We start from the raw sequence: 23,405 nt of genomic DNA on the forward strand, positions 1-23,405 counted from the left end.
TGTCAGGTGTCCTCATTTTGAATTGCAGCAGGTGCTACAGCCAGCAGCACCAGGCGCAATGCAAAAGTTAGGCATTCCAACTGCAGTGGTGCCAGTCACATCGTAATGCCTCTGTTGGGACCGCCGACAGCCTGTCGGGCTGTCCCACTTCCAATAGGGGGGAGGGTGGCCATAAGTGGGCACGCCATCCTAATCAGCCCCTAAATTATTCCTAACAATATGTTTTTCAAAACTAAACCTTTCAAATTAATGTTTTTCATAGCAATTGTTTTGTACTTTTAGCCTAATTCTGTTCCTTTATGCTGAGCAGCTATTTACTGTTCTGTATTTTTTTACTTATTTTAAGGTCCGGCATCGGTACTGAAATAAAAAAAGAGGTTGAAATAATTCACGTCCACCATTGTAACAGTAAGTTTAAAGATTTTGAGTTAGTGTGGAATTGTATCAAAGCAACACTTCTTCCTGATACCTTCATGAGATTTATGAGGGCACGCTCATGTCATAAATATGACAACTTAGAAAGCCATGGTAGATGGGCACTTCCACCGACAATTCTGTCCCGCCCTTGATGCAAGCTGAATGTATTTCCTAGACTGATTGATATTTGCCATGGCACAATGCATTCTACTTCTACAGTCACGATGTCCATTGCCAGAGACTTTAATGTGGAACAGCAGACAAGGGTTTTGTTGTGTTTGGATTTTTTTTATGTGGCCCATCTGCACCCCATTACAAACTTCCTGATTTCCTTAATTTGTAATGCCCCTTTACATTTTTGTTTCGGCCAAGGGAGTGAGCATGGGAGGCAGTGCGCCTCCTCCACTGTACTTTTATGTTTTGTCCTCGGGGAATTGGGTTTCTTCGGCCTATAAATGCCTTGAGGGCAGATCACGCACCCCTTCCCCTAAAAAATTAACATGGCACCAAGGATGGGGTCCCTGAGGGACTGTAAAAGGCTCGTGAGAAAGGGCACGCAACAAAGGGGTTTTAACTGTCACCTGAATCCCCAGATAGCACTATAGGACCATTGACACCTGTACCTTGTTATGTATTTTTTTATATTACATGATTCTTAATCGATTTTAGTAGATGTTAGAAGATTTAGAGCATTTGAGTGCCACCCTTTTAGTATTCTTTTTTTGTTTGAGACTCCAAATATTCTGACACTGTTTAAGAAATGTGTGTTTTTGTTCGGGATAACTTGCTAACATTTTAAATGTGTTTTATGCTATAACGTGTTTTATTATAAACACATTTTGAATGCAAAATGCACTGTAAGGGCACTAAAATCAAGCTTTCTAATATGTTTTTTTTCATTTGTGTTACACTGACAGTATAAAGTAGATTATAGTGAGACACATATAAAGAAAGAAAATGAAATGCAACGTGTGGCAGTGTAACTTTATGCTGACAGGGCTATATGTTCTATGTGGGTTTTTTTAAAATACACAGAGGCAGTTGCTTGCATCGAGGATGGGCCTGCAAAAGTGAGCTTGTCAGGTGTGCTGATTAGTGGTCTAAGAGCAGAACTATCCTTGTGAAAGGTTATTATTTTTATCAACACTGACAGAAATACAAAATGCTGTGTTTAACTTGTTTATTTGTTTAGGGAAGCCAAATATCCTACAAATGTATTTATCACTGTGGAGTATGGGAAAATATTCATGGTTAGACATTGTTTCTGTAAAATATAAGCTTTGAACCCACTGGCAAACATTCAATTATAGGGTACTGAATACTTATATGGAATGTCAGAGATCCCATTGGAATAATTTCTTTTTTGTTTATGCTAATAATTTTGGCACTGTTTGACAAAACGTCTTGAAACTCATTAAAAAAGGATGTTGATTTTCCATGTTAATTCCCATACGAGAATTTGCTTTCCAGTACAAAAAAACTGCTAAATGAAATTACTCCAAATTTTGCAGAAAATTTGAACTTTACTCACAAAGCATCCTTTATGTGATTTATTTTAAGTCAGTTCAGCTTTTTTTGGATAAATGTGCATTTTATGAGGAGCTCAGGGTGGTCATTAAGTACTTTAAAAGTTAGGTATGTCTGAATGGCTTGTCCCACCTGTAGTACTGAAAAGAAATAAAATAGAGCCCTTTGATTATCCGAAGTAGCTTTCTCTTCCACTGGTCATTTCAGTACTGAGGGACCGATTCCGGGGTACATAGTGATTTGATTGGCTGGTGACAACTCAAAGAAAAAAATTGCAGCCTCCATTACAGGATTCTGAGACTTGGTCCCCATGTCCTAAAATCGTTTAAATGAATATATGTTAGACATTTAGTCTCTAGTTTGCAGAGGTAACTGTACACCCTGTCCAAGTAGGTATTACAATCCTAGTCAGGGTAAGTTAGATACCAGTGGCGGCACCTCCATAGGGGTGTGGGGGCATCGCCTGAGTGCTTCCTCGCAGTGCGAGAAGCAGAAGCATAAAATAGTAAAACTACCATTTAATGTTTCTGCTTCTCGCACTACGTGAAAGCAGAAGTGCCTCGTTGGGGGTGGGTGGGTGGACGGTCCTGCTTGAGGGCAGGGGGGGAGTGGCTTTCCCACTGTTCTGGGCACTGACTGTTTGGTCAGCCCCTGGGCCAACCAACCCAGTCCTGAGCACTCTCTCTTTTTTTCTATATAGGCTGCTACAACCTTCTTAGAGAAAATGGCCTCCCAACAGGCGCGTGGCTGGGGCGCTCTCCGCTGCGCTGCACGAATCACCATGCTGCCATTGCAGCATTGTGATTGGCTTAGGGTAGGGAGGCTGCCTGCTGGCTCCTGCTTGTTCCTTCAGGAACACGTGGGACCCGGCTGCAAGCACAATTACACCAGCCAGGAGCGGAGGCTGCGCGGTAACCGGCGCTAAGGTAGGTAACGTTTTTTAAATAATTTTTATTCCCCACCTGCGAACACCCACGAGTCCCCTCCCTCCCATGAGCATGCCAGCTGGCCGCGGCTGTGTCTATTAAGTTTTGGGCATTTATGCTTTTCTCGTTACTTTGCTGTGAGGTGGTAGGTAGTTTGCAGGGGTATGAATGGCACTGATCTCCAATTCTGGTGACAGTGTGAACTTTTTGTTAGTTCATATGGTGGAGGAGCATGACACCAAAGCTAAGGGGCACGTCTGGAGAGGATGTGGGTGCAGGGTATAGGGTACAGCTGCCCTTTGCTCAAGCACACGCTGGGCAGTGTGCGTGTGCAAACGTCGTGAAACTCTACATCAGCCTTCATGCAACATGCTGGACTGAATATGTGTGTATGCACCCATGTATGTGGCTGGCCAGGGCACTGTGTGTGGAAGTGCAGGACGGGCAACATCTGTGGGGCTCTGGACACTCACGCGCATGACTGTGCAGGGCACTGAGTGTGTGGATGTACAGGGACACAGTCTTTGCTGGCCTGGGCACTCGTACAAAGGAGGCGCTCACAGATACACAGGGATAAACATGTGTGCGTCCGGGGTACACCTGGTTGCTCTAAGACGCAGCAGTGTGGGTCTGAAGGGACTCTGTTGTACTATCCAGGGCAAACATACCGTGGCTTGGCAGTGCGTGTGTGATTGTGCAACACCATATGTGTGTGCATTGCAACAACAGAGCTTCCCTCATTCACAGGGATGGACTTCACCTGTAGGGCGTCCCTGTCCGGCTCATGGAAAGTACTGCAGTGCAGTGTAACGCACACAATTCCCCAGTTTAAAGTGTGAAAACTGTTCTTGTTTTTTAGGTCTCGCCCTCGAGACCTATTGTCGCCGAGATGCCTCTCAAGGGAGACAGACCGGGGCACGCGCAGATTCTTGCGGAGTCTGCTTTGTGGACGCGCACATGAGACGTGCCTGCCACAAAGCGTGTGCGGGCGGCGCAGAAGCTTCAGTCGACAGCGCCACTGACCATTTCCGCACCCACTACCATCCCGTCCCCCTCCCCATTCAAGCAGCCCATTGTATTCTTGTTTATGTAGACTCTAATGAATTCTAAAGAATGTGCTAGGTACCGCAGCGTAGAGTTTATACGTTTGCTGAATGGTAGCTGTATATATTAATCAATGTGTTTTCTCAACTACGGTTACTCTGATTTCTAACGTTTCAACTCTCTGGAACATTCTGAAGTTTACCAAACACATTATATCTACGCAGTGCTCCCCGTAGTGTATCCTCTTGAATCCCTGCAGAAATGCATGTTAGTGACACTTAAGACACCACTAATGCGCCTCGTTCGTAATGTTAATTAAACAAAACCAAAGTGTGTCAGAAGCCCAGTACACCCTGTATGGTCAGTTCGCTCAAGTATATAGGTCAAATATTCAAAGGGCCTTACTCGATTCGAAGCGCTAACTGGCACTTGATGCACTTAGCTTACAAAGCACTAGACCGGTATCCTTTAACCTCAAGCCGCACTCCTCACCGCCTTCACGTAGAGAGAGCGATAGGTCAATGTGCACAGAGCCCCCCCCCATGACAACCTCCCTGCCCTACGACAACGCCGCCCGCCTACACCCCCTCCTTCCTTGTCCACTCACTTTCGCGCTGTGTCATCCTTTTTCCTCCAGACTCTCCAGAAGGTTAGGTGGCGCGACTAATAAGCTGTACCTCAGGAGCAGAAGGTGTGCGTGTGTCGCTATGCATGGCCGACTCCGCGAGGAAGGGCAGTGGAGGGGTCCGGTAACACACGCGTCTCAAGGGGCACGAGCTCGGAGAGCCGCGACCGAGGTTAGAAATACGTAATTTCTTTTCTACTGGCAATTACATACGTCACAGCTCGCCTGTAACAATAATATACAATCAAGACAAGCTTTTATAACGGGATTGCACTAGTCCTATGATCAGCCTGGGAAGCCTCTAAATACTGCGTGCTTTCTAAATACTGAAACTATTATTTGGGAGCAGCCAGTGTCACGCAGGGGCCTTCCTCCAAATTCCAAAAATGCACACACCTTTATTTACTATTACAAGCTCTTTCTTGCCTGCATTGTCACCCACTGTTTGTCAAAGAAATAGTAATTTGCCCGTCACAGAGGGGGAGATAACACTAGAGAGATACAACTCCTGCACTTTGACCCTTAAGTGTGACCTAGTCAATCTCACATAACCCTACTTTCTAGGTTACTTATCACCTGGATCTGTGCCCTAAGGTAATATTCATATCTGGAAAATTCTATGCAAAATGCCAAGTTCATATACAACACAATACAGACCAAGTAGTGGCTGGGTAAGTTTTGCGCAACAACAACTGCTGTAGTATTCTCAAAATAAAGCGGCTCAAGGGAACAGGGGGAAACGGCCACCAGCGCCCCCAAAAGGAGAACTCTTCTGAAACCAGGGAGTTCACTTAACAAAGATAAATTGTCCCCGAGCACATAGATACAGATTCTTAAATTGTCCCAAGAGAAAAGATAACCACAATCATAAAATTGCTCTTTCAAAAGTTCTTCAAATTAATTTCCTTTAATTTTCATTTCTTTTCTCTTCATATATCAACGAAATTCTTCATAGTTTCCTTCAAATTGACATAGAAATGTAGCCAATGCATCAAGGACCAATGCCAACACGTGTTTCGTCAGAGGGTACAAATAACCCAAATGACTTCTTCAGGGCTACAATAAAATAAAAAATACATAATATATACAATTCTCAATACATATAAGGCCAAACCATCACCAGTGAATATACAGTTCACCTAAAGCAAAAAGTAAAGTGTGACATAATATACTGTTTGCAGGATTTGAGACTGTCACAAAAGAATTAACAGAAAGGGCAACTAAATTCATCACTAAAAGGAGAGCAAACCTATGCAAAATAAGTTCCAGAAAAACAAAAAAGTCCAAATAGTATAGAAAAAACACCTAAATGTGGTAGATCACCCACACACAACCAAAGTAAAACCTTATAACCCAAAGTGCAAGCTAAAACACACAGGAAGCTATAGAGGGCTGTAAAGGCGAAAAGTAAGACTGCTAGTGATATTTAATATATATATATATATAAAGGAGAAAAGACTCAAATCTCAAAGGCCATATCCATTTATAATGAGTTGCCTAACCCTAGGATCATAATTCCACCAGAGCAGGGAAGTTTACTCACCAAAAGATACAGTCCAAATTTGAGATCAGGTAAACAACTTCCAGAAGATATTAGTTCCTCAAATATTACTGAGAACTAAATCAAAAAGGGAAGAAACCAGTTTCAATACATTTTTTCTGGGTGCTATATCATAGCATCCTATACCTATCTAAGCAAAACAAAACTCAGTAGAGCTTAATCAGATTTAAAAAGGACCCATCTCAGAATGGGTAGTAGGGAGAGTTTACCTCAATCCGTTTTCTATCTCAGAGTTCTTCTTTGTAGAGTAAAATATAATAAGGATCTGTAATTAAAATACAAACCAATATACATTATCAGAGTTCACCTCAGTATATTAAGAGCAGCTTAAGATTGCAATATACTGACTACAAACTCCCTGGAAATTAATCCATAGGTATGTGAAAAAAGTCACGAAATAAATCAGGTAATAGTTTTGTTAAAAGGACATATTTGTTACTCACTACAATATAAGTCGGTAATATCAACCCAACTTATATCTATAAAAAACAACTATAAAATACGTCAGTACAAACTGATCAGATTACCAAAACATAGGGAGCACACATAACACAACAAACAGTAGGTTAAGTAGTGAAAGTTGCAGCACCACTTTGGCTCCCCGCATTACCCACAGACAGCTTGAGCCCATATTAGTGGCTTTGAACTAAATCGGAGAGTGCTCCTCAAGCCGTCAGCACAAGGAGGTTCGTTTACGCTAAGAACCAGATTATTGGTATAAGGCGTATTAATACACACTCCCGCCAAATTCTCCCTACCGGTCCCGGAATAAGCATAGAGCGTCATATTTTACTCCCAAAGTGAACATACCAGACGAAATGCGCAGTCGGTTAAACAAACCATAATGCTGCACTAATATAGCTCCCCGCATTATCCACGATTAGCCAGCGCCCATGTAAGCCCCCCTAAACCTACCCAGGAGAGTACTCCTCACGCCGTCAGAAGGGGTTCGTTTTCTGTGAGAACCGAGATGTTAGTTTATGGCGTTTAAATAGCCGTTCCCGCCAGGTGAATCCTGCCAGTCCCGAAATAAACATAGGACGTCAATGTTTACACACACCCAGTAAATAGCGCCATCTTGGAGTGGTAAAATATCGAGCATAATTGCACTCATATGATATATTCATTTTAAATTATTTACAATCTGGCTTGCCAGTGAGAAAACGTTTCTTAAAAACGGAATGCAACATATTTAATGTTTTTACCTAAAAAGACCCATAACATATAGTCACGGGCCAAAAACTCAGAAATAATCGACTCCGGGCTTAGACATAGATGACAGACTACTAGCCCAAGCTTCACTATGCTCAAAGGGAAATTTTTAGAAGGAATAAATAAAGAGGTTTAAATAAAATTATTAAAAGGAAATAGAGGGAACCAGAAGAGAAAACCACATCCAGAGAAAGGGAACACACATTCAAGACCCAGCATAATAGGTGCAAAAAGTAAAATAAATTTTTTACATTTTTTACATTTTTAAGCAGACCGAGGCCTCAATCTGCAGAACACTAATTGAAAATAATCTCAGGAAAACACATACAATACTTAGATGTTCTGCAAAATATTAACACACCATCACAACACCAACAGGCGGTGTCTAAGTTACAGTACTTCACTTTTATACGGATATTGGTAAAGATTAATGTTAACATTTCGAGCCCAGTAATTACACTCCAAACACAATATTGTACATTATAATGAAAGAGCAGTGTGGTTTTTAATATGTCTATTAGATGAAGATTTGTAATACTCAGCTGGTTCTAAGTTAAACACCAATAGACTAAAGGAAATAATGTAGTTCATGGTCCACATTTATCCCGTACTCCACCGCATGAAGTTTGAGAATCCATTTCGCTTCACATTGTCTCAGTTTATGCTCTCTATCTCCACCCCTAAGGTCACCATATATAGTTTCCAGGCCATGAAATTGGAACCCCAAACTTTTTTTATACTCCACACAGTTTGCTGAATGGCAACCGATTGGGTATCTTTGATCCATATTTTTAAGGGCACGGAAATGTTCGATCATTCTTTCTTTCAAAGGGCGGATGGTACTACCCACGTAGATTTTCTTACATCTACAAATGACTACATAAACTACATATTTGGTCAGACAATCCATATGCTGATGAATTTTAAAAGTGCGTGAACCATTATAACTAAACTCCTTAATCCCTTTATGGGCCATACGGCACATGCTACAACTGCCACAGGGAAATGAGCCAATGTTGAGATCCCTCAACCATGTTTTCGGCGTACCCTGTTGTTTAGGGTAACTAGGGCTAATCATACCCTGGATAGTTCTGCCCTTTCTATATGTAATACTGGGTGAGCTGGGAATATAATCCAATAGAGTTTTGTCTGCCAATAAAAGAGGCCAGTTCTTTTTCAGAATTGCATATAACTTATCCGACCATGGATGATAGTTTGTCACCAGGCGTAATTTGTTACCCTTATCAGAGTTCGGTTTCTTAGCTGTTTTCAAAGTATCAGTATGTTTAAGTTTGGTCACTCTGTTTCTAGCTTGTATTAACACTTTTTCAGAGTAACCCCTGTTCTTGAATCTTTTCTCAATGTCAGTCACATTGTGCATAAAGTCTGCATCCTGAGAACAATTCCTCCTTGCCCTAAGCATTTCCCCATAAGGGATAGCATTTTTCTGGCTTCTTGGATGAGCACTACCAGCGTGTAAAATTGCATTACACGCGGTGGATTTGCGGTACATTTTGCTCTGTATTTTCCCCTCAAAGTGGAAAAGCTCCAAATCAAGAAACACTATACTATTCGAGTCAGAAGTCATAGTAAAGGTCATATTACATGTATTGTTATTCATGTGGGCAAAGAAATCGGATAGGTCCTCATCTGTACCCGTCCAGATTAAAAGACAGTCGTCGATATAACGACCGTAGTACAGAATATATTCCTGCCACTTGGCACCCGATGGGCCCCAGACATGCCCCGCCTCAAACCATCCCATAAAGAGACAGGCAAAGGACGGGGCAAATCTAGAACCCATCGCGGTCCCACAGGTTTGCAGGTACCAGTCTCCGTTAAACAGGAATGCATTGTTTTTAAGAATAAGATTAGACATTTCAATTAACATTTCTGAATGCTCCAATAATTCAACTGGACGTCTGAATAGGAATTTCTTAAGTGCCTCCAGACCCTGTTCGTGTAAGATGTTTGTATATAAAGAACAGACGTCCATAGTGACAAACTTCATTCCATGGTCCCAGGTCAAGTCATGCAAGAGATTAAGCACATGCTTACTGTCCCTAATGTAGGATGGTAAGTTGATAACGTAACTACGCAAAAATCCATCAACAAACTCAGACATTTTCTCAGTAGGTCCACCGATACCCGATATGATCGGTCTACCCGGTGGTGCTGTTGAATCTTTATGAATCTTTGGCAGCGTATACAGACATGGATATCGAGGTTTATCTGTCTTTAAAAATAGGTATTCATCACCTGATAGCAACCCACGATCCCGCCATCTGATCAATTCAGTATTTATTGCTCTAACAATCACAAACATAGGATTAGTATCCAATTTCCTATACCAGGCCCGGTTGTCAAGTTGGGATAAGATCTCAGCATCATATTTCGACCTATCGAAACACGTGTTGGCATTGGTCCTTGATGCATTGGCTACATTTCTATGTCAATTTGAAGGAAACTATGAAGAATTTCGTTGATATATGAAGAGAAAAGAAATGAAAATTAAAGGAAATTAATTTGAAGAACTTTTGAAAGAGCAATTTTATGATTGTGGTTATCTTTTCTCTTGGGACAATTTAAGAATCTGTATCTATGTGCTCGGGGACAATTTATCTTCATATACAACACAAAGCACGTTGCTTCAAAGCACCTGAACTCCACCCCATCAGTTATGAAATTGAAGGACCTTAAAACGAGTAAATTTAGGACCGTGCTGCACTCCTTCAAAGTGCAATGCACAGTGTACCTTGCAGACTACTATTCGCAAACAAACACGAACGGAACCCCCTCAAAAATCTCTCCGTTATGTAGAAAAGTCCTTTAAATTGACATGCAGCAAGTGCAATACACAAGAGGAACAGCCCCTTCCCCCCTTCCAACGCCTTGAAGGACTTTAAAACGAGTTAATTTAGGACAGTGCTGCACTCCTTCAAAGTGCAATGCACAATGTACCTTGCAGACTACTATTCGCAAACACGAACGGAACCCTCTCAAAAAACTCTCCGTTATGTAGAAAAGTCCTTTAAATTGACATGCAGCAAGTGCAATACACAAGAGGAACAGCCGCTCCCCCCCTTCCAACGCCACCACAATGAAATACCAGGTGCAAAGTACAACTGGGACCTTCCTTCTAATGGCGACTGTACGCTTCACTCTAAATCCCCGTCAGAAGACCACTCCGAAAAGGACACTCACCGGAGGGGGCAGGAGGTGGGATCGGAAGGTAGGCTTCAGGGGTTTGAAGGAAAACATAGTTGGCTCCTGGTGGGACAGAAAGTGAGGATCCGCCCGTACCTCACCACTGTGGATCCTGGGGGCACGACATCCCCTCAAACAGTGGCCGCTGGTGACTGGATGTAACGTCCCTCTGCTGCCGTTGACTATAGGATCCCATAGAGCGGCTTTATCCACGGGGGGGGGGCACTGCAGGCAGTACTCTCCGGGGACCTGTGAACCTTCTCTGGCAGCCATGGGCTGGGGCAGCTCACACCCTTAGAGACATAGACAAGGGACTAGCTGTGAAGGCTGAAGCGGCTGCCTCTGAAAAGCCATAAAAGTAGGACAAGCGTGAAGGGCAGCTGAGACAGACCAGTGCACAAGCTGAATCTGCTCTGTGAACGCGCTTTCAAGAGCCGATTCTGGAATGGGAACGCGCTTCCCAAAGACAGCTTTTGCGAGTTAAATTGGAGTTGAGTGGTCCTCTCCGGAAGACCTGCTGGACGTTAATTATAGGTGAGTGCTCCTGTCCGGAAGACTGTTGAGCAGGGGTCTTACTTTTGTTTTTACTTAGTATTGCAACCTCTCCGGGAGACGTGCTTGGGGGCGTGTCGGCATGCTGTGATAATTACTGTGGTCATTACTTTCTTTGTTGTGATCGGGAGCAGGCCGGGGGCAGGAGTCTTACTTGCGCCACGCATTCATTAGAATTAAAAGTTGCACAGCAGGCGATAATTAGGGCGGCATGTTTTAGGACTTTTTTTGCACTTAGTTTTGTTTACTCAGTATTGCAAATATTACTAATGCTCTATATAAACGTGCTGCAGCTAACATTTTGAAAAACGTCGATTCTGCGACATACATTGGAGCCAGTCCCTCGTTGAAGACGCATACTGTGGTAAGTTCTGTGAACTGTTTACTTTGTTATTTACTGTATTAATTTTACTTTGATATTTACTGTATTGTAGTATAACTGTTTAGTTTGTTATTTACTGTACAATATTTACTTTGATATTTATTGTATATCATTTCGCTGTAGGGTTTGAGCGCCGTGACCTGAGGCCTCCTGTCCTCTCTGTGACAGCTGTGTGCCGGCTCAGTTGTTCCCCGCTGCAGACTCACTTGCCAGTCTCTGGCACAAACAGTTAACAAACAGTTAAAGATCTGTCTGCTGAGCGCTGGCTGAGAGTGCGACAAATGTTACAATCTGCCCTGGACGTATTTAATTCCCAGTCCCGCCCGCGGCACTGGTATTAATCACTGGCAGACACTCAATGCCCATTTAGACTCCATGGACCCCGGCGGGGCCTGCCCTTAGCTAAACAGATGTTGCTACTGGCTGTGCCACGGCACCGTAGGTCTCAGAAACAGCGGGGGACTCGACGCTGAGAGAGACAGTGAGTTCAGTGCAGCTTCTACCTGCGCATAAATTAATAAATACCCCAAGCCGAGACGTGGTTGGAGCCGTCCGATACCGTCATGGCGATTGCTGGCAGTGTAAATGTCACTCACTGCGAAAATATCCTTGGTTTTCTAATTTCAATTACTTTTACGAGCGCCTAGAAAGAAGGCTTAATGGTTAAATATTTTCCGTTTAGGAACTTGTTTGCTGTGAAGTGGATTTTGGCCACAGTGTTATTAGCAGAAACAACAACAGTACAATGCGTGTGTCCTGATATAGATCTGCAGTGTCATGTCATGTCATGTCAGAGATTTTTATATAGCGCAACTTTTCACCGTAAGGTCTCAAGGCGCTTACAGCATAGGAAACCAGATGGTGGTGGCAATGTCAAGGAAAAGATAGAGACGGCTAGCGAAAGAGGGCCACTACTTAGGGAAGAGCCAGGTTTTCAAGGCTTTACGGAAAGGCTGGTGCTCTACAATGGAAAGAAGATGAGGGGGCATTTTGTTCCAAAGTGACGGGGCAAGGTGGGAGAATGAGCTCTGCCCGTACCTAGAGGTGCGCGCGCGGGGTTGTGTCAGTAGAGACTTATTACTGGACCTTAGGGACCTCTTAGGGGCATACCAATTGAGTTTTTTTTAGAGATACAGAGGTCCTTTGTTGTACAGAGAATTAAGAGTTAAGTACAGGATCTTGAATTGGCTTCTTTGCCGAATGGGGAGCCAGTGCAATTTTTTCAGACATGGCGATGAAGCAGTTCTGGGAGGCAGGTCTAGCACTAGTCTAGCCGCGGTGTTCTGCAGAGTCTGCAGCTTTGCCAGTAGATCCTCATTCAGGCCATAGTACATGGCATTGCCATAATCAAGATGGCTAATGATGAGGCCCTGGACCAAAGGTTTTCTGGCTTCAATGGGAAGCCATCTGAAGATCTTTCTGAGGCTGCGCATTATTCCGTAGCATGTGCCAGTCACCTTGGCGACATGATTTTTCATTGACAGAGTGCTGTCTATTATAATTCCTAAGTTACGGACCGCCAGCTTGGGGTCTGGGCATACTCCCAATTCAGCGGGTCACCACTCCTGTGTCCAGCACCTCTCTGCCTTCCCGAACAAGATAATTTCCGTCTTGCCCGCGTTCAGTTGGAGTTTGTTCAACCTCATCCAGCTGCTGATCTCAACCATACAGTTTTTAAAGCGTGCGCAGGTGTCAGCGGGGTCTACGCCGCACTTGATCAGCAGCTGGGTGTCATCGGCATATGACACAGTTTCAAAACCATAGGAGTTAATGATTTTAGCCAAGGGTGTCAAGTACAGGTTATAAAGCAGCGGGCTCAGAATCGACCCCTGGGGTACCCCCACAGTTACAGGACGACTGTCAGAGACCAAAGTGTCGACTCGGACGGTTCGAGGCGGCCTGTGAGGTAGTCCTCAATCCAACCCAGGGCCCCTCCTCTGACACCTATCTCAAACAGCCGATGTTTCAAGATGGCATGGGAGATGGTGTCAAATGCCGCGGAGAGGTCGAGGAGGATGAGAATGGCTGATTCGCCCCTATCCACCGCGAGTCTGATGTTGTCCACAATCTCCACAACAGCCGTCTCTGTACTGTGGGCGGCCCGAAAGCCGGACTGAGAAGGATCTAGTACTCCACATGCTTCTATATAGGCTGTCAGCCAATTGTTCACAAGAAGTTCCAGCACTTTCCCAAAAAAAGGCAACAGAGATATTGGCCGGTAATGGGATGGCAGGGTCGGGTCGTCTGAAGAATTGGCTTCACTTGCGCATGCTTCCACTTCGAGGGAACACAGGCCTGCTCAAGTGAAGCATTGAATATAGCCATGAGGGAGTTGGCTAACAAGGGCATAATTTTAGTGCAATGGCGTGGTCAAAATGGGTCCATAGGGGATCCTGATTTTATTTTGCTTAAGCCCTCCAGAGTTTCCTTGACTGTAATCGGAGAGAATTCTGTCAAATAAAAGGCTTGACTATGGTCCCCCCCTTGTGGCAGGGTCCCCAGACTGCTGTCGAGAGGAGGCTGATCGGGGTCTGTAATGGGGAAGGCAGAGTATATTAATTTAATGTTATTCTCAAAAAACTCAGCCATTAATTCAACCCATTTTTGAGAGGGACTAAACAGAGATTGTTCGGCGCAGAGGGACGTAAATTCTTTCAGTATTTTATATAGTTCCTTAGTGGAACTAGCAGAAGTATTTATACGTTTAGTAACTGTGCCTTGTGAGGCTGAGGTTTGCCCTTTTGAAAGTGCATCTCATTGTCAGTATATGCCGCTGCAGCTTTGGTCTGCAGTGGGAGTAACACGCACCTGTTGGCTTTGGGGATTGCACTTATCTGAGCACTGGAGTCTGGGCTGGCTTTAGCTAAGCACTTAAGCTTGCTCTTATGCTTGTTCAGAAAGCAGGTGGAGCTGAGTTGTTGGCACAGTAGACAAATGTGTAAGACCAGGGAGAAGGGAGAATAATACATATCTATCTGCATTCACATTTGTGCCCTTTTGGGGACTAGAAAGCGACGAGCAGCTGCAGTGTAACCTGCGTGAATGTGTCTGATTCTTTAAAACACAACACTGAATTAAGAGCACTGACAGGGTTTGAGGTTCTGCCATGGGTTGTAGTGAAGTCCAGTCAGACTCTAGGCGGAACCGGTAGGAAAGATAGACAGTACACCCCTCTGTGAGCAGGATCTCTGTTCTAGGTACATTGCCCCAGGGAGCACTGTGGTTGGAATTATAACCTGTGATTTGCAGGCTCTACAGCCCTGCGGTCCAAAGTTGCAGAAACGTTGTTGTAATACGGGAAATACCCACTAGGCACTCTAGTTGGTATTAAAACCCTCTGATGTTCGGGCCCTACAGCCTTGCATCCTGGATTTGCTCAAGAAAAACAATGTTGTAAGTACTCAACTAAACACGCTGGCTAGTCTTAGCATGTGCGATTCTCAAAATATAAAAATCTATAATAGCCTCCAGTGAACTATCCGTCCAGGTACTGGTTACCTAGTGCCTACAGCAGTCTCCAATATTTGCATCACACTTACTGTGGTTTCCCACTCACATTTTAACCTCTTTGCTTTTTAGGTCTCGCCCTCGAGACCTATTGGTGCCGACATGCCTCTCAAGGGAGACAAACCGGGGCACGCGCAGCGATTCGGGTTTGTGGACGCGTACGTCCAGCCCGGCGCCATGCACATCTCCTGTCCCATATTCACACAGCGCCTCTCGCCTCTCTCAATCACGCGCGCAGCCACACTCACGCATGCACACACATACGCACACACTCCCCTCCTTACCTCACCTCACTTCTAAAGTTCCCTTCTATACCCCCTTCCGTTGAATCAAGACAACTTTTCATCTCTTCCAAAGAGCTCTACTGTGAAGTTAATAGTGCCCTCCCATCTGCCCTTGCAAAGTGCCCTGCCTGCTCAAGTCCCAAGCATTGGTTGTCTTCCTCAGGTGCAATAGTTTAACTTGGTCCTGAAAAAGAGCCAAGAAATAGGATTTTTCCTATGTCCTATCTCGGCGCTGGGCACCGCGTGTGTGCGTGCACTCCGCCTCTCCAGGCGTTGGGTTCCTTTCTGTGCGCGCGCCGCCCACGCGGTGGGGGCTGCCTCCGAGTGTGCGCGCCACTGCTCTCTCGCTCAATGTCTCACGGTGGTTCGGTCCACTCTGTACCCTCTATTCTCCACTCCCCTGAAGGACTAGAAGTGCAGGAGGTAGAGCTTCCTAGATGCCTGCTCAGCAGCTATATAAGACCATCGATATGGCGCCCCCAAAGCATCCCCAAAAGGCACTCGGATAGCTTCCACCTTCCCTACAAGAATTACCCTGTTCACACGCACACACACCGGTGCTGGGGGCGCTTACCTGAGCATGGCCTCTTCTTTCTCCTCCTCTTGCTTCTGCCGGTCCATGACTGCCATGATGATGCTGCGCTCCTCCTCGGTCAGGTGGCTCAGGTCAGGGATCTCGGGGGCCTGGCGAGGGCCCTAAATCAGGGGGCCCCCAGGGACGAAGACATACTGAGCGCGGCTGCCTCCACCCTCCCCCGGTGGGTGCTCTGCTCAGGACTCTGGGCTCCCGCTGTGTGGCGTCTCTGCCGGGCTGCCTGTCGCCCCTACGCTCATACTGGCCCGCCGAGCACAGCCTCTTGAAACGGTAGCCCCTGATAGTGGGGCACTGGTATAGCCCAGTTCGAGGCCGCAGTGGCTATCCCTTGGCCTTTAGGGTGCGAGCGGCGGGTTGTGATACTGTGCGGGGATACTGGGCTACGCCGCTTTTCATTTCATTTCATTTTGGACATTTGTAAAGCGCCTGGAAGTACGCCCAACGGCGTGTCCCCGCGCTATGATAAGTCCCCGGATGCTACCGTGCCACCCTGAGGCGCACCCACGGACCCTTCAGCTGCCACTCCTGCAAATTCTCCTGCATCCGGACCTGCACCGCACCCGCACCCACCAAGCCGAGAACCAGCAGCAACCACCTGAAGTGCATCCTGCTCAACACCCGCTCCGTCCACAGACACGCCGTAGAGCTCTGGAACCTGCTCGACTCAACATCACCAGACGTCGCCTTCCTCACGGAAACCTGGATGAACCCCTCCTCAGCGCCCGACATCGCCATCGCCATCCCAGACGGCTACAAGATCATCCGAAGGGACCGCGGCAACCAGACCGGAGGAGGCATCGCCATCATCCACAGGAACACCATCCGCATCACGAGCAACTCCGACGACACCCTCACAACCGCCGAACACCTGCACTTCCAGATCCACACCGACCCCAAGACCACCCTCAGAGGCACCCACATCTACAGACCCCCGGGACCACGAACACAATTCAGCGAAGACATCGCAGACTTCATCAGCCCGCACGCTCACCCCTCCGCTGACTACATCCTCCTCGGGGACCTCAACTTCCACCTGGAGAACAACAACGACCGCAACACCGCCACCCTGCTGGACAACCTCGCCACCCTTGGTCTCAAGCAGCTGGTGACCACCCCCACCCACTACGCCGGACACACACTCGACCCCGTCTTATCCTCCAGCAAAGACATCTCCTTCAGCCACGCCACCGGACTCCACTGGACGGACCACAGCTGCGTCCACTTCAGCTACAGAAAGAACACGATACACCACCACCAGCAACAGGTTGCACGCAGAAGATGGAACAAGATCACAGCTGACCAGTTCGCCGCCTCCCTGAGCCAGGACCCCCCCGCCAGCTCAGCGAACCCCAGCCAGGCCGCCAACAACCTCACGAAGTGGATCAGCAACTGCGCAGACGACCTCGCCCCACTAAGGACCCCGTCCAGCAGACCCGGCAGTAAGAAAGCACCATGGTTCACCGACGAACTCAAGAGCTCCAAGAGGAACTGCCGAGCCCTCGAGAGAGCCTGGCGCAGAGACCCAACACCAGACAACATGACCATCCTCAAACTCGCCACTCGAAAACACCACCAACTGATCCACGCCACCAAGAAAACCGCATTCAAGGAACGACTGGACAACAACGCCCACAACAACGCCCACAACAGCAAGGAACTCTTCAACATCGTCAAAGAGCTCTCCAACCCCAGCACAGGAAACAACGACATCACCCCATCACAAGACCTCTGCAACTCCTACTTCCACAACAAGATCACGGACATACACAACAGCTTCAGCACAGAGCCAACGCACCCCACGACAGCACCTGCACCCCCCACCACCACCCTCCTCGCATGGACCCCGATCAACACCGAGGAAACCCTACGCACGATGAACTCCATCCACTCCCGACCCCTGCCCTCACCACGTCTTCAACAAGGCCGACTCCGTCATCGCACCCCACCTGCGGGACATCATCAACACCTCCTTCGACACAGGGCTCTACTGAAGAAACCATCAGCGGACCCCACCGAACTAAAAAACTACCGCCCCATCTCGCTCCTCCCGTTTCCGGCCAAGGTCATCGAGAAGACCGTCAACAAGCAGCTGGCCGCCTTCCTCGAGATGAATGAATCCCTCGACCACTCGCAGTCTGGCTTCCGGGCCAACCACAGCACCGAGACCGCCCTCATCGCTGCCACTGATGACATCCGAGCCCTGCTCGACAACGGGGAAACAGCGGCCCTCATCCTCCTGGACCTTTCCGCGGCTTTCGACACTGTCTGCCACCGCACCCTAGAGCAGCGCCTCAGCAACGTCGGAATCCAAGAGAAGGCGCTGGAATGGATCATCTCCTTCCTCGCCGGAAGGACTCAGAGAGTCCGCCTCCACCGTTCAGATCAGAAGCCACCGAAGTCATCTGCGGCGTGCCCCAAGGCTCCTCGCTCAGCCCCACCCTCTTCAATGTCTACATGAGCCCCCTTGCGACCATCGCACGCCAACACAACCTCAACATCATCTCTTACGCCGATGACACCCAGCTGATCCTCTCCCTCACCAATGACCCCGCCACCGCCAGAGCCAGCCTACATGAGGGGATGAAAGACGTAGCCGCGTGGATGAAGAACAGCCGCTTGAAACTGAACTCAGACAAGACGGAAGTCCTCATCCTGGGATCTGCTCCCTCCGCCTGGGACGACTCCTGGTGGCCCCCCGCCCTGGGAAGCGCTCCCAAACCAACAGACCACGCACGCAACCTGGGCTTCATCCTGGACTCCTCCCTCTCCATGACCAGACAAGTCAACACCGTCTCCTCGTCATGCTTCAACATCCTGCGCATGCTACGTAAGATCTTCCGGTGGATCCCCATCCAGACCAGAAAGACGGTCACCCAGGCCCTCGTCACCAGCCGACTGGACTACGGCAACTCCCTCTACGCCGGAACCACTGCCAGACTTCAGAAGAGACTCCAGCGAATCCAGAACGCCTCAGCAAGACTCATCCTGGACATCCCCCGACACAGCCACATCTCCGGACACCTGGGAGACCTGCACTGGCTCCCGGTCAACAAGAGAATCACGTTCCGACTCCTCACCCACGCACACAAAGCCCTACACAACCAAGGCCCAAGATACCTCAACAGCCGCATCAACTTCTACACTCCCACACGCCAGCTTCGTTCAACCAACCACACCCTCGCCGCTGTCCCCCGCATCCGAAGAGCCACCACAGGAGGAAGATCCTTCTCCTACCTTGCCGCCAAGACGTGGAACTCCCTCCCGACCCACCTCCGCCTGACCCAAGACCACCTCGCCTTCAGGAAGCAGCTCAAGGCCTGGCTGTTCGAGCAGTAGCGGACCCCCCTCCCCAAGCGCCTTGAGACCCTCCGGGTGAGTAGCGCGCTATATAAATGCTGCAATTGATTGTTTGATTGGTGGACCCTGTGTAGTACAAGGAGTGTGAGGCTGTGTTTCTGCAGGTCACCATCAACTTCAAACCTTCTCTTAAACTCTGCAAACCCAGGGGAGCGCATCTCCACTTCACAAACATCAAGTCACCAACCAAAACAAGAGACATAGCTTCCAATTCCAGGTATGGACAGTCATGCAAAAAAGTCCAGGAAGCATCTCACCATCAAATCACACCTGCTCAATACCATGCGCCCATGGCATATTCTCGCTGCAGCCACGCGCACCTCCCTTCCCCCATACACTCATATGTCTCACTCTTTACCAGTAGATAGCACAAGAAAACTTGACAAGTGCGTAATCAAAAGGATTGTGACCTATTTACCATGAGAGGGAAATTGCGCTCCTATTTCCACAAGTGGTCACAAAGCTTGGAGTAGGCACAACAATCCCAGCAGAAGCCTCATTTGTTCGTCCCACAGTCTCACATGTTTCTGCTCAATGTTTGCTGAATCTACCATTGACAGCGCTTATCACATGCAATTCTGGGCTTTTCATCAGAGGTGGACTCTTCACTGTATGGGTATTGCCAACATGTCACAAGGATTCACAACCTTAACTATGATAGCAGCTTTAGCTATTTACTCCTCAGTGACTCCTGGCTAACCACATCTGGTTCTATACTCTCAGCGCTACCACTTTTTAACTAGAATATCCTCCTAAAAAAATATAGAAAAAAAGCTTAATCTTACCCAGTTCGGCTGAAAAATGATGCACAGTTTACATGACACCTTCTGGTAAAATCTGTCACCTGTAAATTAGTCTATAATCCTTCAACGAAAACGGATTAACCTCTTACCTCTAACCCTGGCAGCTTATCAGATGATCTCATTCTGCTGTCCCTGCTCAGCAAACTCATCACCTGACCTGACACACAAGAGGCAAACAAAGATATGGCAGCACCTTTAGATTTACTCAAGTGGTCAATACGTTCACCAGTGAAGTGGAAGGGCCCTGACATCTCAGAATTCAAGATACCCAATCTTCGCCTCTGGGACTGGCAGCACTTCGCATGGTCTGTCCATGTCCTCGTTTTCAACATTCATGGTGCACGCGGCAATGAGGCCAACCCTAACTCTGTGAAGCCCGCCTCACTGTGGGCCAAGAGGAAAATACCATCAATGTTGATGCTCTCATGCAAAACATCTCCAGCCTTAAATTTCACCACATCCCAAGTGCACACCTTTGCATCTCCTAGACCAAATATAAAATGGTACACAAGCAGCGTTGTCCACATTGTTCATTTAATGATAAAGAAGGTCAAATTGTCCAATACTCTCAAAAATAGGTCATTAAAAATTGCAACTTACAGAACGATCTCAGTGGCAATACTGGAAACAAAGCAGTTTGGATGGTGTAAAAAACACAAATTACCTCACCCACTGCAGTTGCTGTATGCTTACACTCAGTCCTGCATCTCTGACACTAGCAATCCCTCCCAAAATATGCAGCAAAATAATTTTATTTCTCACAACAATCATCCTCTTCAGTACCCCAACAGTACCAATGAATTCCGCTTGAGCCATTCTTCAGCCTCATGTTTGTCATATTCTTAACCAGTCTTGGGTCAATTTTTTTCGGGATCTGAAGCTTTTAGGGAGGGTTCCAGAGACAAAGCCCTGGTACGGGAGGCAACTAGTAGATTGCACAAGACCACACCTAAGCTATGAGATGGATACTCCTTCATTAGCCCTGGTTCAGTGGTCCAAAGAAAGAGGTCCTATTCCTAGGCCCTGCTTCTAATTTAGATCCTTCTCCTGGGTCCTGATGACTCTTCCTTCCAATTGTATCCATTGACTTTGGATTGGCTTCATCCCACTCCATCAAAAAAACAACTCAATCTCTGAGTCTTGTTCTAACCGTAGGATTTACAAAAGCGCCAGTTCATTGCTAGTGACTCTCTTTCTTTGCCGACTTTGTGTTTACTCTTTTGGGAATTTTCGACTCCGGTTCCTCTTTAAACCTGCATACTACTAAAGCAAAATATTTCCTTTTTTTACCGTTGGATGAGGTTGGTTTTACAAAAGCGACTGTTCATTGCTGGTGACTCAGGTAAGGGACATTTTCGGTGATAACAAAGATGTCATAAATATTACACTATAGTATGTTTAAAAAATACTTGTAAGCGCGATTTAAAATTTCTTGGTGTACGCCACTCAGCACCACCACCGCACCACTCAGCACCACCACAGCATCACTCAGCACCACCACAGCATCACTCAGCACCATCACAGCACCACTCAGCACCACCACAGCATCACTCAGCACCACTCAGCACCACCACAGCATCACTCAGGGGCCCACAACATCACTATGCGCTACCACAGATCACTGAACACCACAGCATCACTCGTCGCCACCACAACATCACTCTGCGCCATCACAGCACCAATCTGTGCAACCATTCAACAACAACTGGTTCAAATATGTTCTCTCAATGTTTCAAGCTTTATTACAAATGTCACAGAAAGATGTTAAAATTTCACTTCTGTTCTTGGATTTTCGTCACAATAAAATACACTGAACACAATCTTCACAAACGTTATTTACAAAAGTTTAAGCTATTGCTATTATAAATTACAATAACTTTTATTTAAGTATTAATTATTTAAAAAAATTAAAAGCCATTGTTATTTGTAATAGCAATACATCTAAGTCACGTAAATACAACACATATTGCATTACAAATGCTACAGGTGTCACATTTGCGAAAGTTAAAACTATTGGCATTGTAAATGACAAAGCTATTAATTTAGCTATTTTCAAAACCAACACAGAAATAAAAAAATTTGGCATTTACAATACCAATAGCTCAAAATTTCCTAATGCGAGACCTATTGCATTGCAAATGCTTGTTTTTCATTCTTTGCTTCCAAGAGTGCTCTGCATTTCCGGGTTGGCATTTTGAGTTCACTAGCAATTCCAGTTACTTTCATTTGCCCTACTTCTCGAAGATTTTCCTAACTTACTTACTTTTTAATTACATGAAGTGCCCACGCAAAAAAAATATAGCAATAAAATGTCCGAGATAACACACACGCTAAAGCTTGGTCAAGCAGTGCACTTCTTGACTCAAGTGATTTATTTCGAGGCATAGCTTACTTATAACTGGTGCTGAGGCACTGAAAAAAATCTGGCCTCTCTAATGTGAGTATTTTTTAAGTTCAGAATTTTTTTTATTGATAGAAACAAGGGTGTCAATACATAGTTGACAATATTAAATGCATGTCATTACAAAAGAAATCGCTGCAATAAAATTATATGAATCGGACTCAAGAATAAAAATAGAAAGAATAAAACGGTAAAAGTGAATCATGGAAAGTATTGGAATAGCAAATATTCTAGGAACATTTAGGGGGTCCAAGGGGGTTTTGAGACTTCTTGTTGAGTTCGTTGTAGCTGGAACGATCGACTGGCACTTGTGTCAAGGTATATTGTAACAGGTGACGACAAATCCAGTTGTTTCGTTGCCATGTGTATAGGATATACAAAGGAGGTGTCCAACCTGTGATTATTGCTCACTTTGCCACTGGATTCAAGCAAGCCGGGCTGAAGACGGCTGTAATGCCAGAAACCGGTCCTCGGAAGCTTGTTTCTGGTCCAGGGAAGACATGGCTTGGCAGTTAGGGCTGGACTGTTCCCATGAGGCACAGGGTCAGACTGATTTGCGTGGAGAAGTGTGGCTCAATGGTTAGAAGAGGCAGACCATGAAGCAGAGGTCAGACCCGGGACCAGGGTTCAATTCCCGATGCGGCAGGGTCTTGAGCCCAAAATGTCCACGGACTCGATAATTCTCGCTTCGGTGCCTGCTCGAATCACGGGTTCACACTCTGCAACTCCGGGCAATAGCTTGCTTAATCTCCACTATGGCCCCCCGTGGCGGGATGCCTGGCTTTCACCTTGGGGGTGCCCTGTACGGGTTATCTCACAGGGAAAAACCAGGACGGGTTCCCAAAGCAAGCGCTTAGAGACCGTTGGTGATAATGCGCTATATAAACATAAATTACAATTACAATTTGCATATAGCCATGTCTGAACTGGCGTGGCAGAGTGGGCTAAAGAACGGTGATGGATTAAACCCAGATCTTTTTACTGGGTATAAGTGTTTGATTGATT

General features: G+C 46.3%; 1 protein-coding gene across 1 annotated transcript in view; it reads left to right on the forward strand.

The window, feature by feature from the left end:
* The window catches only part of LOC144824919 (NXPE family member 1-like), a 749,464-nt gene that overhangs the window by 416,788 nt on the left and 309,271 nt on the right, over nucleotides 1–23,405 (forward strand). The window contains exon 4 of the mRNA XM_078683880.1: nucleotides 347–408. Coding sequence (XP_078540006.1) covers nucleotides 347–408 — 62 coding nt within the window. The remainder of the gene's footprint in view (nucleotides 1–346; nucleotides 409–23,405) is intronic.

This window comes from Lissotriton helveticus, chromosome 3_1 (assembly GCF_964261635.1).
Source record: "Lissotriton helveticus chromosome 3_1, aLisHel1.1, whole genome shotgun sequence".
Classification (NCBI taxonomy): Eukaryota; Metazoa; Chordata; class Amphibia; order Caudata; family Salamandridae; genus Lissotriton; species Lissotriton helveticus.